This window comes from Xiphophorus maculatus, chromosome 13, assembly GCF_002775205.1.
Source record: "Xiphophorus maculatus strain JP 163 A chromosome 13, X_maculatus-5.0-male, whole genome shotgun sequence".
NCBI lineage: Eukaryota > Metazoa > Chordata > Actinopteri > Cyprinodontiformes > Poeciliidae > Xiphophorus > Xiphophorus maculatus.
The window spans coordinates 25,779,739-25,798,292 of record NC_036455.1 but is presented as its reverse complement, the minus strand read 5'-3'; the positions used below and the strand labels follow the sequence as shown (position 1 = coordinate 25,798,292).

Sequence of the window (18,554 nt, the reverse complement as noted above, 5' to 3'; positions counted from 1 at the left end):
TGTCTGATTTTCATTACTGTCAGCAATAAAATATCAGTTAATAGTTAATCTGATGGAGCAGAAACACTTTCCAAAGCTGACAGATTCTCAAATCAAAGACAGACAGATTGTGGTGACAGCATGTCTACATGGATGGACTGAACCTGAACGCCCCAGAATACAGGCTTTGACTGGGACGTTTTCATTAACCAGCAACATTTGGATGGAGTTTAGAGGAGGGAGAGTGCCAAGAATTTCAAATCAGCTGAATTTATTTCTAAAATATAATTTAGTGAGCTCAGTTTAAACTTGTCTACCGCTCACAGTTCCCGTTAACTCTAAGTGTAATAGATTTTATATTATTAGTGTCATTAATAATTAAGGATTTTGGATGACTTATGTTTAGAAAAAAAACAGAGCTGCAAGACAAGGACAAGACAGTCCTGCTGCGTGTGCTTTATGGTTCTACTGGATACTTCTCTGGGGTTTTATTAAATGTCTGTGAATATTATAAACCTTCTGACTTTGAAGTGATTCTAATCCAGTTTCACAGTATAAACGCTCTGAAATGCTCACAAGTTGGCTAAACTGGCATGTTTTAACTCCAGCTGCTGAAATCTCCTCCTGTAACTGATGACACAAACATCAGTTCTGGTTTCGACCCCGAAACCCCTGAAACCCCTGAAAACCCTGAAAACCCTGAAAACCCTGAAAACCCTGCCTTCACATTTCAACGCATCTTCATGTCTTCAACTACTTGATGTTAACATCATAACCAACCTGAAGCTGTTCATGATGCTAACACGTTTCTGTCATGTTGTAGCTAGAATATTCAAAGTTGAACTAAATTATTTTATGTTCAATGATCAAGTTGCACAAGTCAAGTCAAATCTGCTAGTATAAAAAGTTTTAATTCTCTCAACTCTGCATTAAGAAATAATTCAAGAAATGCCCCCCCCCCAAAATTTAATTTTCTACTAATGAAGTCATTTAAACGTGACAATAACCATAGCAACCTGTCGTTGCTATGGTTCTGCTGGTTAATAACATGTAAACCTGTGGTAGCAGCTCACCGTCCCATCAGGAAGTTAAAGCCGGTGAAAGCTCACAGTCTTCAGCTCTCTAATGGACTGCAGGAGGCCGTCTGCTGATCACATGCTGCAATAATCGCTCATGGCTGCACCTGGATCAGTGTTCAGGCAGCAGCTTGGAGGGCACTGTCAGCATCCCACTAATTCAATGATGAATCGGGGCAATTGTGTATTTTATGGCAGCTGAAATGAGCACTGTGGCAAGAAAGAAGCACAGAGAGGAACAAACCAGTCATAAACAAGCCCTCAGTGACAGATCAGCCAATTCATGGGAATGTAGGAACACCATTACCTCCACTTGTAAAACCACCAGTGACCTTTAAATATGTGCCGAGCTGAAGATATGGGCTCTGGCTCTGCAAGATTATTATAGATTCCTCTGCGTGTTTTATATGAGCCGCTTTATCTGCAGAGCTGGAAATGTTCTGCCCCTCACAAGCATTTTCAAGTAGCAGTTAATGGTAACGCTGCACCCACCTTCTGAACAGAGCGGTGAGCGTGTCAGCACTCTTACTAATCCTTTAAACCTCATCAGAATATAAAACTGCACTGTTGATGTTGTGTTTAATATTGGGTCAAAGGAGAAAGAAGGAAAGAAGTTTGAAGAAAAAACCTGAATGTCATTTCCACATTTTGAAATGATTTCTGTTCCCAAACATCAACCGTCTGACAGCTGCTGCTGTTAAAACACTCGCTGTGCCGACACTCAGAGGCTCATCAGCTGCAGCACACTGAACACACTCAACCAAAACAAAGTACAGCTTTCAGCTCTTGTTAACGCTGTGTGTTCCATGTAGGAGGGACTAACAAGCCTCTGTTCCATGATCTCAGAGTTTTAAAATCTTCATAACTTATTACTGTCAGCTGATGATGATCCAGATACCCCGGCTGGTAAAGATGTGCAGAAGGAAATAAAAATGAGATTTATTGTAGCAACATAATCTCACCATGAAAACTTGAGTTGAAGAACATTTGTTAAGTGAGGAGAAAAATTGATGTAAAAAATTTTAATAAAATGAATCACTTTATTTTCTTTACATACAAAAGTCCAGAACCTTTGTATTTGTGTGTTTTTGGTACGCCTGTATCTCTGAAGCACAAGACAACAGCAGTGATGGTAATGATGAGGCTGCTTCTCTTGGCCCAATGGGGAATCATTTTTGCCTCCAAAAACCAATCTGATTGGTTGCTCGAAAAGACTGTTGTTGTGTTCAACTTGTGCTAAAATGAATTAGTTTATCAGCAAAGGTATTCCAGCCTAAAATAGCTCAATGCTAAGCCTGCAGCAGTAGCAAAGATGCTAATGCTAATGTAGCCTCCACAAGCCACATTTCTACAGACGTTCATGAATTATCAGGAGTTACTGAAACTCTGAAAAACTGAATGGACAGAATGACACTGATCCAATCTGATGATTGAAGAACCTGAATAACAGATTAAAAACTACAAATATTGTTGTTGAGCTAATATTTCTTAATTTATTTACTTCTAAATTATTTGTTCAATAATTTAGAAGCAAAAAGGGTTTTGAATTGAAAATGTTACAATATGAAGACAAGCCTTGGTAAAGGGAAAGTAAGTTCAGCTAGATGCTGCTTCAAAAACAGTGAAGCTAAAATAAAAAAGATTAAATTGACTCACTTTAGATACTCAACTGACACAGAATCCATAATGTTCTGTGTCGGATCAATCTGTGAATGATTGACCAATATGGTTTCAAAACTTAGTGTATTTTATTATTTTTGCTGATTTAACTAAACAGTAAAGAGTCAAAATCCTCTACAGTTCCATGCAGCTGTCCCTCTGCATTTATTCTTCCAACACCAAAACCTGGCAGAGCTCTTCCTTTAAAGCTGCTAAATCCAGGTACCATCATTAACAAGAAACCTTTTTAATGCTTTATTGAACTGGAAAAATTGGAAAAACACAGGAAATCACACGAAGTCTGTATCCTTCTGATGGCTCTACTACTATGACCAGCCATAGCTCTGACCTCCCTCGGGCCCCTACGGGTCCCCCTTCAGGCTGGACCTGGGCTGGTGAAGAAAAGGCATTCACCATTTGCTGAATGTCTTCCTCTTCTCTCTTCCTATGTCCTGTCCAAACTGTTCAGCACAAGTTTGTTTCCCATTTATTTTAGAAGAAAAATTTTTTTTTTTCAAAGTTTCCTGTACAAACATGAATGTGTTGATTAGAGGACAGCAGTCATCCGTAATCATTGCACTTCTTAGATCTGTAATCCACCATTCAGTTTCCTCCCTCTATCTGCATATCCACCAACCAGTAAGGCAGCATCTGTTTTGGGTTTCATCGCTGCTGAACGTAGGAACACCTACATGTCTGGAACATGCAGGTCCAGACATGTAGGCTGGACCTGATTAACTCTAACTCTGACTGCTTTAAAAATCCTTAAGTGCAGACTGACAAAGACTGCACTGACTGACCCAGGTCTTTGTGTTTCTGATGGGTGTTTTCATTATAAATTGCCCTTTGAGCCAGTATAAAACGGCAGGATATCTAGGAAGAGGCTTGTCCTTGGCACATCATGTCAGATTTACACCCACATAAAAAGGTAAATACTCTGCAAGGCTGCACAGATACAAGCTGCTGATTGTCCTTCCTATTACAGCTTTATGGAAGGTATAATTCATACAGACATCACCCACCAGTGAGCCTTAACTGAGAATTGTCTCCCCTCAGAAAATTATCAGCCCATAGACAGTAACCGCCACCATACCTCAACCAGTAAAACTCCCTGCAGTGGGGGGAGGATGATGGAAAATGATCTGCTTTCCAAGTTATCTGTGGCTTAAAATGGACGCTTTTTTTCTGATCATGTTTTATGAAGGATAAAGATTAGGTCATCAACAAAATCTTCAACCTCTTCTCCCCCCCCAAGAAAACATTCCTGCTCATCATTTTTCACAAAGGAGGATTTGGCACGTTCGTTATGAAGATGATGGCAGCAGAACATCTTCGGTTTATTTCTAAACGAGCGACCCGGCATTCAAAAGTCTCCATCAGGATTTTCTTTCAGAAATATTCAGTGGAGTCCAGAGTGTTGGTCTGAGTTACGTTTACTCATCCTGGACATGAACGTCGTTAGTTCTGGGTTTTCAGTCATGCTTTTCATCTGTTCGATTTCCAGAGGGAAGTGATGACACAGCAAGCATCTTCAATGCAGAACTTAGTGCAGAACTTTACAATGCAAGTTTCCTAATGCTCCCAATTCAAAAGCATGATATGGGATCTGATGAGGGTCAATAACAGTACACAGAAAAAAAACTTAAAATCAAGCAGACAAAAAAAGTATTTCAGAAGTAAAATGTTTAATTTGCAAGCAAAGAAAAAGTCAAGTCATAATTTGTTTTGAAAACAAAATATACTTGACATAATGGTGAATGAAGGCCTCAGTGCTCGACGCAGCCTGTTAGCTGTTAAATAAAGGCCATTGTGGATTGTGCGTGGGTGTGTGTGTGTGTGAGAGAGGGGGTGTGTGTGTTTGTATGGAGATTAATTTTGTGTATTTTGGACGAATGAGACATTTACTGTGGAAAACCAAGACTTTTATTGTGAAACTTATTTACTGTGTATATTTTGCTTTTGCTGCCACCTAATTTTTGCTTCTCATTTTGACAAAAAACCCCAGGGGGCGGGGCCACTGAGAGCTTCCTTTCATTGGCTAGCACATTTTTGAGGGACACCTCAGTTCCCTGATGTTGTTCCCCGAAGAAGGTCAAAAGGTCAGACATGTTTTTGACAGTTCTTTGGTCTCGCCTATGATAGAGAAGTTGGAGTCCGATTGAGTGTGTGGACTGGTGTCTTTTATACATTAACTAAATTCTAAAAGATGTAATTAATTCACATAGTGAGTGCAGGACAGTGGGACTTGTTAAAGAAAGATAACGGGTGTGTGAGAGCCAGAGTTATTTCTGCATGAAACACTTCTTTCATGTGTTAAAATGCAAGTTAATTATTTAAAAATCATACCATGTTTTTCTGGATTTTGTTAGAGCTTGTGTCTCACAGTTGTGGTGTACCTATGAGGAAAATCACAGACCTCTTCATTCTTTGTCAGTGGGAAGTTTTGAAAAAATGGTGGTGTATGGAATACTTTTTTCCCTCTGTAATATATGCACTTCCTAAATCTCCTTTCACAGTTAAAGCAAGTTAAAAACTGTCTTCAGCTAACTACTAAAACTGGGACTTTGAATGAATGTGTTGGGAATCCTTTAAAGCCTCAGATTGTTCTAACAAGCTGGAACATAAGTGAACAACAATACCTTCACTAGCCTCTGAATGAAATAATGTGATGTAATTAAAATGTTGTAACATTATGTGATGTCCAGACTAACTGATAGCATTAGACTGTGGCTCTCCAAATAAACTGCAGGAGGGTCAAATGACTGATAACCTGTGTGTACACAAAGGAATGTGATCATTAATGTCTGGATGGAGTCACCAGTAGAGGAGAAGCTCAGTAAGTCTGACTGACTAACGGTGTTGCTGACCGTGTGGCAGGGCACAGGCTCATGGCTGTGGGTCAGCGCCACTGTTTCCACCCGTCACATAAAGCATCCATGTCAGAGGACACACCTGCAGGGGGCGTAAGATCACCTCCTCCTCCTGCCACTGAACACTTCATCCCTCCCGTTTCTGCTGCAGCCACACCGCTCTGTCATCGACCAAACCAATTTCCCCAACAAAGGAGTTCCACACACAATCAGGCAACAAGATTCTCCTTCCATAGTTAAAATGCAACATGAGAGACTGTGATTAAGTTTATATCCTCTGGAAAAGATTTTTTATTTTTATTTTTTACAATAAGATGGCTTTGTCTGGTATGTATTTTTGTTTTTGAATGTCTTTAAATTTTGGACTTTATTCCCCTTTCTTTGAGAAACCTACATGCAAATCCTAAACAGCAAACAGACTTTGGACAGTTTTCAATTTCTCTGCTTTTTCCATACAAATCTTTTCTGTAACATTATATCAGGAATTCTCCCTGCCAGTTGTGATCTCATGAAATATTTGTGTGCTTCAGCATGAACAGTGATTCTTATTCAGTGTTTTATTTTAAGGTTACCATAAGACTGAAACTTAGTGTTGTAAAAACATTAGCTAATTTTTGTTACATTGTTTCTGATCATCATATTTTAATCAATCTTTGATAACTTTAGTAAACATAAACAATAAATTATGATTTATTCATTTAAAAACAAACAAAGCTATTCAAACTGGGGTTGTCTTGATGTCAAACTTAATACAAATAAAATATTTGATAGTTGCAACCTTTCAGCAGAATCTTCTTTTTGATGAGCTGGTGCAGTGATTTAGGCCGGGTTTGGAGTAGGCCATAGTTTAACACTTTCTCCATTTGTGGTTCAACAGATTCATAAAACCCAGAAAATGGCTTTGTAACCATTTTCAGATTGATACATTTCATACATTGATACATACAGTACCTTGCCTTTGTTTTTCATTGTCTCTTGAATTTCTTTAGATCAGGACATGATTTGTTGCTTTGTAAAATATTCTTGCCTGTTTCATGGAGCCACACACACTCTGATTAAGAGTATTGTTGGATTCTACAGTTCTGCCAGTAATAAGGTCTGGATGTAGCAAGTGATATTGAACTCAGCTTTCCAAAAATATATCGCCACAAAGCACAAGTTTGGGTTGGATTTTTTATTTTATTTTTATTGTTTAACTTTAGTAAATAGAATAATGATTTGGAAACTTTTATATTTACTCTACTTCTCATTGTTTCATAAATAAAATTTGCCTGATGATCTAAAACAAAATGTTGGAGAAAAAAAGCAAAGAAGAACTCTGTGACAGTATAAAGTCTTTTCCAAACACTGTGTATGAACTTGGATACATCGAAGAAATTTTCCTGTGTTTCTGTATTAAAACATTACAACCATCAAATAAGACAAATCTGAAATTTGACACATACTACCTGACATATGCTTCTGCAGCTGATTTACAAATGAGAAAATTTTACTTTCATTAAATTTAATACATTTATTGTACAAAAGGATTTGTCAACAGCGCATCTCTCTGATGTATAACAGTGTAAAATCATTTCAAAACAGATGAGGTACAAAACAGGAGCATCATCATAGCACATTAGAGTTTTAACAGCATGAGCAACAGTCTGGTGGTTCTGTTGATATTTTGGTGTCAGTTGCCCAACGGCAGCAGCAACACGTCTCTGTTCCTGCACTGGTTCTACAACAGACCACAAACACACAACCCTGAGGCGACCCAGTGAAGGTCAGAGTTCAGGCCAAGAAGGGTCTGTGGAATAATCAAACATAGAGGTAAGATCATACAAAGTATTTATGATTAGAACATTTTATTCAGATGATGGAGTAGTCTTTGCAGAGTGGTGGATGCTGCCATCTAGTTGGGGCTTTAGTGGTTTAGGTGAAGAGATGCAGGAAGGCTTGCTGTGACGTTTAACTGATGGTTTAAAACATTTTATCAATATAAGGGTCAGCGCATCAGAGATTAGATGTTTTAAAGTTTTATTTTAAAATAAACTATTTATCAGCATGAGTAAAATATTGTACTTGACACTGAAAACTGAAATATCCAGACACTGTTCTGCTGGCAGCACGGCATGTCATAACCTTCAAAAGACATTTTCTGCTTAAAATCATGTTCAATATTTATCCCATTTTGAGACCAAGTGACATTTTTCAACTCTGAGGAGAACTCAAATCAATAACCTGCAATCTCTTTCAGATAAATCCCACAAAAACAACAAATACAAGATACAAATGTTTTGCAGATCAAAATATATATATCTGGTATCTATCAGTCTGTTTGCTGTCCTTCACACTCTGTTTGACAGCCTTCCTTCTATCTTCGCTGTATGTTAACTGAACACTTTGGAGAGTTTTTCAGTCTGCTCTATAAATCAGAAGACCCACATCTCTCCAGACTTAACAAGTTGGTTGCTTCAGGGCTTTTCAGAGCCATGCTGAGATTACTTTATCTCACTTACGTCTTGTCCTACCACAGTTTGTTCCAATGCTCTTATTAACTTGCCAGACTGTTGTAGCTCTCTCCATGACCTGCCAAAGATAAAAAATCTGTTTACTGTAAATTGCCCCCCACTCCCTCTAAGTTACCATCTGCTGCCCAAACGGCTGCTTTAGCAGCTGCTAAAAATAGACTTCCTGATTGGCTCCTGAGGAGACAGGGGTCCACATCAGCCTGAACCCCCACAGCATTAGTTCATAAATCTGCATATGAGAGAGTTGTTTTGATCTTCAGCATTGCACATTAAGGACCTTCCAGAGTTTGCAGCAGTTTGAAGTTTCTTCTTGTCAATTATTACAAATATTATTCTGAGATATGTAGCTTTTTATGATTCAGAATATATGGAGAACCTTTTGAATCTTGTGTGTCTCTCACTGACCTTCCTAAAGCTCTGCACCACCTCCTGCCTGCTGACGGAGGGAACAGCTTTTAAAGAAGGACCGACCGATGGATGGATGGATGGATGGATGGACTAGCAGAAAACATCCAGCCAATGAGATGTATCATATATAATCAGACAAAAAGTTGGCATTTGTACTTAGGTTTTCATTGAACACAAAATGAAAGTAACATCTTTCTTTACGGTCTCTTCTATAACGCTGCGCTTCAGTTTATTGACATTTGTTGCCATTTAATTTTGTGGAGCTTATTTTGATCTCTTGTAAACTTCTGTACAAATTCAACTGGCTCTCCCTGGATTTCATTTACTTGTATTCAGAGTAGATTGAGGTTTTATTTAGCTATAGGAGAAATAAATTAATAGATTGTGTTAGGAAACTGGTCTTTCCAATGTTTCAAATACCAGGGCGCACACACACACACACCCCTCCATGAACTGCTGGAGGAAACCAGGCCCTGATGTGTTGCTCTTTGGGTTTTTTTAGCCTTTTCTCCAGGCGAGGTTTTAACTGGTTCTCCCCCCCGACAGCTTCAGACAGACTGAGCTCCGTTTGCTTCCCAGTTTTGTGAACCAACTCATGAGTGGTACAAGCTGACTTGTCAGTCAAGTCGTATTGCATGAAAGCAACTGACTGACAGCAGGCTGCCTTCGTTGATTGCCCATCGTTTTACATCTCTGGATGAGCAAAGGTGGGACTTGCAGACTCCTCACACAACAACGTCTTAACTACCATTTTCAATCCATGACAAGACTGTAGCAGTTGGTGAGATGCTGAGCTGCAAATTGATAATTCTGGTCAAACACTGAGGTCAAAACTTTTTATCATGGCGGAAGAGAACATACTGCGTCAGCTGGAAGGGACAAATACACAGAGAAATTTTGGAGAACGTGGCCGGCTGAGTGAATGTGTGAAATGACATCATCAGAGTGGCGAGCCCAGCTCACAGCCCGCTCAGGTGTTAATGTCCATGTTGGTTTGGTTCCATCTTGGGCAGAACCAAACAAAACATTAATGGGCTGGATTGAGACTTGACAACAGAGACAGAACTGGAGTCTACTACTACCTGTCAGAAGAGTAATGTTTAATGGAGTTCTTGATTCTTCAGGTGTGGCAGTCAGTGGTCAGACTGGTCAGGTTATTCAAAGGTAATTTAGGAAGAAACAAGGAGGGAAGAGGAGCAAAGAATTTGGTAGGTTTAGAAAGTTTTTTTCCTCCTAACCAATGAAATTATGAAAGTGTTTATTTTTTTTGCATTTCTTCAGATTTTGTCACACATTAAAATTTCTTTGATGATCTAACACATTTCATTGTGACAATATAAGAAACAAAGGTGGAACTTTGTTGCTCCACCTGTTCATCCATCTGAACTTCTTGGTTGTCTAACAGGTTTGGTTTGCATATTAAACCTAACAGAGATGGCTTAGATATGAAAACTGCTCTCATGTTCAGCTAAAGATCATGTCTTGGACAATCTGGAAAACATCTTGATCCATTTTACTTAGTAGATTCAAACACTTCGAGTTGCATAGCATCAAAAATGATAAACGTAAAATTTCCATTAACACACAATGACACTTGGTGTTATTTTGGTGGAAAAGGGGCTGGAGTGACATGATGATAATTTAGTAACAGTAAAACAATAATGTAGTAAATGTAAATATAATTAGAACACAGAACAATAAAATAGTGTACATGAAAATGGATTCTGTTGTCATTTCTTTGCGAATCCCCCTCATCTGATTTGATTAGGATAAAAATGTTGTGATGTTACAGACATCAGAAATACATGTGTTAGAGACAGAGTCAGCAGTGTTTCCTTTGTTGATGTGAGAGCTGGATGTTAAGCACCGCTCCATGCTCTGAGTGTTCGCCTCATCATCAGGAGCTGTTTAGTATTCTGTGGGTGTAAATAGGAGTTTGGCGGGGCACTGGGTGGCAGAGCGGACCACTTTGTCATTAATGTGCCCATTGGTGTTATAATGTGCCTAATGACATCGCTCTCAGATGGCATGCTACGAGCTCGACCACAGGGAGCCCGGCTCAAACGTCTGCAGGCTCTGACGCCTCCCGTCATCAATCCCACATGTCTTTCCACCAAAATCTGAAGCCTCCAGATAATGTCTTTCACGGTTCAGCAGTCTTACAGGGTTTTCCCTCCTGCCTGGCCTTGAAATGGGCAAATTAATAGTTCCTTTGAAACAAATTGGAATTACACCCCTCGATGCCTTAATGTCAGAATGTGTGAGCGCTGACGTCCCAGGTCTCACTGCCGATGGAATGTGAAGATCTGAGAAATACAGGGTACAGAGGGAGGGGGTGTGAAGACATGCAGGACCCCCCGTGCACAGGGAGTGAAGCCTGTGCTCAGCATGGAGAGCAGCAGCTATTGTCTGAGCAAAGGGAAGATTGGAAGTGTTCCATCTTCAGCATTAAGGGGGAAATCTGGGAGCTCTGAGATATGAGACTGAATGATGGCCTGAACACCAACATGGTGTTAGTCTGTCACACAAAAAAAAACATTTTAATTCTGCTTACTTATAGCATAATGTCACCTGCCATTGTACTGTACATACCAGCAAAGCATTTTTATTTGTACTTTTCATGTATAAATGGGATTTTAGCTCTGGACATGAGATGACTTCTTGCATTTTTTAAAAGTTATGAAGCTATAATTTTCTGTCATACCATCCCTGCAATGTAAAATCTTTTTATTGAGATGCTGCTGTTTTCAGGGTTTTCTCTGCCTGTTTCAACATTAAGTTTTGCTCCCAAGTGTGGCTGTGCACTGCCTGTTGGGTGGCTTAAACAATGCTCCTTAGCTTTCCCTTTGCTTTAAACAAACACTGTGTTAAAGCTACAACTGGCAAGAGCAACATGTTTGTGACTGCAGGCTGGTTAGCTTGAACCAGTTAATCAGATTGTTATGTTTGTCACTCTTTAAACATTATAACAGCAAATAGGTTTGATTTTCTACCAAATAATCACCTTTACTCCAAGATTGTTTCTAATTTTATTTTAGTGTTATAAGTGGAGAGCATTTGCTGGTTTCATATCCGGACTGTGATAACACGCAGCTGACCACTTGGTGCGCAGAGTTTCAACTTTACTCACAGAGAACATCGTGGAGCTCACTGTCGATCAATAGAAGAACAATATCTATCAGAGTATCATCTCTGAGAACCAAGTGGAGCAGGTCAAGATTTTGCTGACTGACACAATTCAGAGCAGCAAGGAAAATAAGATAAAATTTGAAAAAGACAAAGGAAACTGAACATGCAGAGAGAAGAAGCTCTGACAAAAAACAGAAGAGCCACAGAAGCACTTCACTGTAATGAGAGAAAAATTGGAATACAGACCAATGCAATTCGCAAACTGGAATGTAAGGTTACAGAATTATCTAAGGAAGTTCAGAAACTCCATGAGAATGTGCAGAAATTTAAGATGGTAAAAGAAACATATTCTAAGGTGGAAAAGTTATGGCTAGATGAAGTAAAAGGAGATATTATAATTCTCCCAGATGATGACATGAAAAAGGAAAAACTCAGAATGCTTCACGCTGAGAACCACAGATTGTCCACAAAACTGAAAGAGAAAGAGACAGAGATTAAGGATCTCAAGCTTGAGGTGGAGAAACTGCAGCATGTGGTGAAGTATCTCAAGTGTAAGTCAGACCTACTGAAGGAAAATGCATTGCTTAAAGTTCAGGAGAGCCAGACCAACGATAGAGCTCTCAGAAGAAAGATACAAGCCCAAGAGGCAGAGATAAGTGCATATGTAACCAACATAAAAGAGTTGAAAAATAAGCTTAAAGATATCTCATTTTCAAACAAAGATAAACGTCAGCCAATTTAGTCAAAAAACATCAAACTGAAATCTGAGGACACAGACTCAAAGTCTATGATGAAACCCCGAAAGATTGTTTATCTTCCACCTCTGCGAGGCGTTCACTGCTTGTCTGCAGATGAATCGACAAGATGACAGTGAGTATAATAACTACGACGCAGCTAGAGACATAACATATGAAACATCTACATGCAACATCGACATATCCATAAAGCACTAAGACCATAGACATCTACCAAAGACACATAGCAACAACATAGACCAACAACATCTATACATATGACTTCTACTTATTTTTGACACAAATGGAATCCCATAGTCCTGTGCATTTGTGGATCTTGTTCTGTGCATTTGTGAATGATGAGACAGTTTCAGCTCCACAGACTTTGACATGTTGTAAACATGCAGAATGGAACAGACAATTTGCAAAATTTAAGAACGTTTGTTTTTTTCTGGTTCTGATAAAGGTTGGTAACTGGACGTCTCCTCAGGATGGGTCGGCAGTACTAACACATTATCTCACACATCTCATCCTTTGTGAGATGTGTGAGATAACCTCAAGGTAGACTTGATAAATGAGGAGCATTACAAGCAAGCAAAGTGGTAAAAAACAAAGAACAGTTCTCACAAACTGAGACTCGTTCACGGCTTAGAGCCGTTCAAAAGAATCAAATCGCTGGTGAATGACACATCAAAACTCTCAGCAGGTAAGACTTGGACGACTCTAGTCATCAGTTGTCCTGGAGTTGTTTTCTTTCCACTGGTATCCTCAGGAATCTGAGTGACTCGGTTTTAAGTCACTGATCCATTTTTCTTTTCAAACTAAATCCTTTGGTAAGCTAACTGCATGCGTCGCACTTTGAGCTCATGAGATTTCAGGGTAGCAGTAGAAGTTGGAACCTGAACATCTTCGCAGTGAGACCCTCTGAAACACAGACAGTCCATGGGCTACTGGGGCAGAAGTGCTGTGGAGCGATGACTGGTGATGGACTTACCTTGGTGAAGGAGAGCTGATTAGAGGTATTCTGCTTATTTTCTAAATCAGAAGAAAACAAGAGAACAACATCAAACAAGTCTATAACTAACACAAATAGAATAAAAACAGAGAACATGAAGCTTCATGAAGCCTCATTCAGTCTGGAAGACTCTTCAGTCTCACCTGCATCATCCAATCACTGCATCATGCACCTAAGCTGCAGCCAATCAGCATCAGCCCTCACCTCATCATAGCCAATCATTGAGCCAGCCTCCATTAATAAAGACTTCCATCCATGGCTCCATCTGCTCCCATTGAGCTTCAACCCATCTCCACCCCTCCTCCACCCTCGTTCTCCCAACTCCTTCATGCTTCCATCGTCTCTTCAGCCTCCACCACCAGCGTCCGGCCCCAGGAGGAAGACGTCTCTAATCTTCATCCTAAGATGCTCATCCATGTTTGTCACATTTCACAGCGCCTACGTCTTCTGCCAGGGTCTGAGCCCCAAAACTTTAATTCACTCATGTCAAATAAAACTTCCTAATCACAGCTTTTTCTTTGTGAGTCTCTCCAGGTTGAACTGAAAATTTGTGACTGAAATGTGACAAATTAAATTTCTTTCATTTGCTATAAATTGAAATACATAATAAAACTTGTAAAACTGTCTGAGGCGAGACCTGTCACACTGAAGACAGTTGATGGTGAACCTGGCTGAGAAGACAGAACCTTTATGCATTATATTGTAATGCTGCCTGAGCTTCTACTATGAATTGTGATGAAAGATATTTCTGCATATTTCTGTAAGTGAAGCTTAGATGGTTGTAGAGGTCAGCATCAATCAGCCTGTAAATGCAGCTGAAAGCAACAAAGATCTCAGTCTGATATGCCAGTGAGTCGGTTACTGAATTGCTAATCGGATGTAATTAATACAAAAACCCAAATATTTATACTACTGTGGTCTCAAGTCAAACACAAGAAATGGCGACTGCTGCATCTCAACAGATGTCATTTATTTTAGTAATTCAATCCAAAAATCTCAATTTCTATATCCAGTTTTTATTTGTTTGAACTTTGATGAGTTTGGCTCAGAGCTAATGAAAGCCACAACTGAGTTCCTAAGAGAATTACAAAATACAAATTTCTCATCCACTTGCTGAGCATATGTTCTCAGTACTTCCCCTGAATCAAATATGTATCCAAAAACCCAGCAATTCATTTATCACAATAATTTGAAAAAGCGATGCTTTCTACATGCAATATTCATTTTATCTTGGGGCGGATTTCACAGTCATCTCCCGCTTCCTGTCAACCAGTCCAGCTCAGATGAGCAGAAATTCAGAAAGTAAACATACACATGGAAATGGGCTTTTGAACACAAAGATATTCAAATTGAAAAGTTATTTGTGGGTACTAAGTGAGAAAACAAGTCCTTCCAACTCTGAAACCAGCTGCCCAGCATCCCAGGGAAAAACCTTACAAAAAACACACAACTTTCCAACCAGAAAAAGTAGGAAGGAAAATTTTAAAATAATAAAGGAGAAGAAATGTAACAGTGGTACATTCTAGTTTCCAGAATTTCCCACTTCTGTGAATCCCAAAATGTAGGAGGAGTCAAATTGGCTAGTTTCTCATCTGTCTTCTTTTCTATTAAATCCTAGATGACCTTCATTATTGACAGGCATGGTGAGAGTTTTGAAATGAGTCACTTTTATCTGTAATTACGCTGCTGTTATTTAATTAGCTCATGTAGATAAAACATATTCTCTATTTGAATGTTGATCAGTCTGGTTGTTGCTGCGAAAGAGACAGAAGGGATGTAGAACACGTTCTGCTGTGCAGAATTCAAGATTCACATAGAAAAATAAAATTTTTAAACAGGTTTTACCTTTTCACATATTAATAACTTCATCATGTTGTCATAGCAGTGGTCTGCTCCACAGAGATGCTGTTTATTATGCTGCACTAGTTAAATTCAGTGTAGTTCTTTGGCAGAAGGGTCAGTTTTCTGCTTCTTCCTTATTTGGTGTGACGTTAGCATTAGCTTGCTTTGGCCACAGCTCTGCAACCAAAGAGACGTTTTCACCCTCAGGCCAGCAAAGTAAAACTCAGCTGCAAATGTTACATCATCTGTAGAGAATAACAACAAAAAAATATTTTTTGATAAATATCTGTTATATGGAATCTGCTGTCATTTTAATTGGGCTTTAAATTAAAGGAAAACATTTGCAAAAACAGGATGGATCCATTTTCTTTTACTGGATGCTGATGTTTGTGGGAAATCATGAAAACAAACGAATTTATCTTTCAACGAAATGACAAGAAAAAAGGACTAGCACTCATTTTGTTGTGGAAATTCAATGCAGGACATATTCCACAATTAAAAAAATACAATAATTCCTACACACTGCATTTGTTATTGTGTCTAAATGAAAAATGACTAGGTCTGCATGATCTTAGCCAAATTATTTTAGCCATTGTGGAAGATTCAGTGGATTAGGCCATGATCTTACTTTCCCATCATACTGTCCTACACACACTATCAAACTCTTCTAATATGTTCTCTCTCTTTCTCTTTCTGTTTCCTGCTGTGTCCACAACCTTTACACAGTAGAGCTCTTCCAAGTGAAAAAATCAGAAAACTAAACAATTTATAGTTTCATATATTTATTTTGCATTGGTATCTATTATATATAAGAAAACATTTCTCCCATCAAATCCATTGGCACTTTAAAGGACTGAAGTTCTGACAGGTTTTCAGTTGGACAGTGGCTCTGGTCAGACTGAAGGACATAATGAGGATAACAGTCTTAAAAATAAACTCTTCATTTCTGATTCCCTTTGCATTAGTTGAAAAACACTGTAGAAAGAGGAAGTGATCTGAGGTCTGACCACTGCTGCTGGAAAACATTCAGCTGCACAACGTGAATGTGAGATGGTGACCAAACATGAAGCAAGTCTGACCCTCAGACCACAGGCAGCTCAGACTGCTGGCTAGTTTTACTTTTTAATAGTTCATTAATACAATTTTTTTTTTAAAAGTGTGTACACAAGTAAGATTCCAGATTAGTGTTACAGGTGACAAGAGAAGCCAGTACATGAAAAGGAAGGAAGAAGAATTTATGAATAAAATAAGAGGATAAAAATCATCAAGTCAAATGTCAAAAGAAATGCATCTGAAGAAAGTTCTGCCATGCTGTGCTAGCACTTCGTTCTGTTAACAGGACACTCTGCAGGAACACACATCACTAAACTATGAAAATAGACTGTTTGGAAAGAGGTGGAACTGCTGCAGGTGTCTGTCTGATATAATGGGAGTAACTCTGCTGTTTGTGCTCTGCTGGCTCACTTCCTTCAGACGCTCCTCCAGAAGAGGACTTTAACTAGCCCATCTGTGCAGCTCTAGCAATAAGAAGTACAAACTCCACCCAGGAAACATACAAAAACAATCACAGCTCATCTAGTTTTCTTCAGGAATACTAAATGTTGAGGAGCAGAAGCTAACTGACATGGCTGAGTGGAAACTTTGGGAGGCTAGTAAAAAGTTCACATGTGCTGCAGTGTGAACACAAAAGGCGAAGGCTGAATGTGAAGGTGGGGAGCGTCTGACCCGGGATCAGTTTGGACTGTCCGGCGCTGCTGCTTCCTGTTTGACAGAGTCATCCTCCTGTGGCTGCTCTTCGTCCTCCTGCAGAGACATCGCAACACACGTTAGGTCCTTCAGAGAAAACATTCTCTGGTTATAACCACAAAATGAATGCTGGGCGTCGCGTGGCGTAGGGGTAGAGCAGGTGGGTCATAAACACAGAGCTCCACGCAGCAGTGGAGCATCCAATTCCCAACCTTTGGGACCCAGTTCCTGTCTGATTACAGGAAATAAAGGACAGTGGTGCCACAAAAACCTTAAAAAGTCATTAAAATGCATAATAAGAGCCTAATAAGATCAGAATCCCCATTCCAGTGAGGCTTGTTTGCCAGACTGAAAGTACCTTTTAAAAATATCAACACTTAAGCAGGTACTAAAGATTCTTTTCATTAAGCAAAATTGCACAATTGTTTTTCTTTATTGGCCAGATGTAATATTCTAATCCTAAATGTGGTAATTAGCTGTAAGCAGAGAATCATAATTAACAGTAATAAAGGCTTAAAACTATCCGTCTGGAATTACTGTACATTATGTGTTTCACTGTGTGAACTGAGGTAGTAAAATAATGAACCTTTCAATATTTTAATTTATTGAAGGGTCTGTATACCAACTATTATTTAAGACATACTCAATTAAAAATATTTCAGTTTATTTTCTAATATGGAAACGTTTGGGGGAACAGATTACTGTTATTATGTGAGGGAAGGATTTCTTGTACTTGAGTTGTCAAAGAAAGTTTGCCCCACTTCTTGTTATCCTGAATTCACATAACATCCTGCTGCCACCTTTCCAAAGATTGGCTCCAACTAACCTGATTTTCCATATTATTACTTACATTGTAAATACTTTTCCAGTAAATATTTAGGACTTCAGCTATCAGTGTATGACTCAACAGCCAGACAATAATAAAACAGAGTTAGCTAAATCTATAAAAGCAGAAAATGCAGAAAATTGTTTACTGTGAGCAAAGCAAAAGCTTTGAGTTTTGACAGATCGACTCTCTGAGGGAAAAGGCCCGGCCTGTAATTTGCCACAGTGATGCATGGCTGCTTGTGAAAACAGTTCTAGTTCAAAAGAAGAGCGTTGCTACTCTGATGTGCAAAAGCGAGTCCTTTTCTTCTGACGACTGTCCCCAGAATACTTGGTATCAGTGACCCATGCAGTGGTTCAATTCAATTTCAATTTAGTTTATCTATATGGTGCAGACTCGGAACGAATGGTGTCTCAAGGCGATTTACTAAACAAGAAACAAATTAAATACACTCATTTTAATCCACACATATACACAAATTCAGTCAACTGCAAGTTGATCCTGATTGTAAAACAATGCAATAAAGTTCAGTTTTGTGGCACCTGGTAAAAAATGTTCTGTGGAAGAAAAAGCCAGCCAACTGCAGTCAGTCAGCATGCAGTCTGCTGCTCCTGTGGGCAGCAGACTGCATGGTGCTGTGACCTCCAGAGGACACGGGGACTCCCCCAGCTCATCCACTGCGGCTGACTGGGGCTTGTGTGAAACACAAAGAGCTGAACTGAACTGGGTTTTTTGTTCGCAGTACCTGCAGGCAGCT

General features: G+C 39.2%; 1 protein-coding gene across 1 annotated transcript in view; it reads right to left on the bottom strand.

Moving 5' to 3' along the window:
* Positions 1-16,000: 16,000 nt before the first annotated feature.
* Positions 16,001-18,554, bottom strand: part of phf14 (PHD finger protein 14) — an 81,529-nt gene continuing 78,975 nt past the window's right edge. The window contains exon 18 of the mRNA XM_023344816.1: positions 16,001-17,028. Within this exon, the coding sequence (XP_023200584.1) occupies positions 16,957-17,028 (72 nt within the window). The 3' untranslated portion in view covers positions 16,001-16,956. The remainder of the gene's footprint in view (positions 17,029-18,554) is intronic.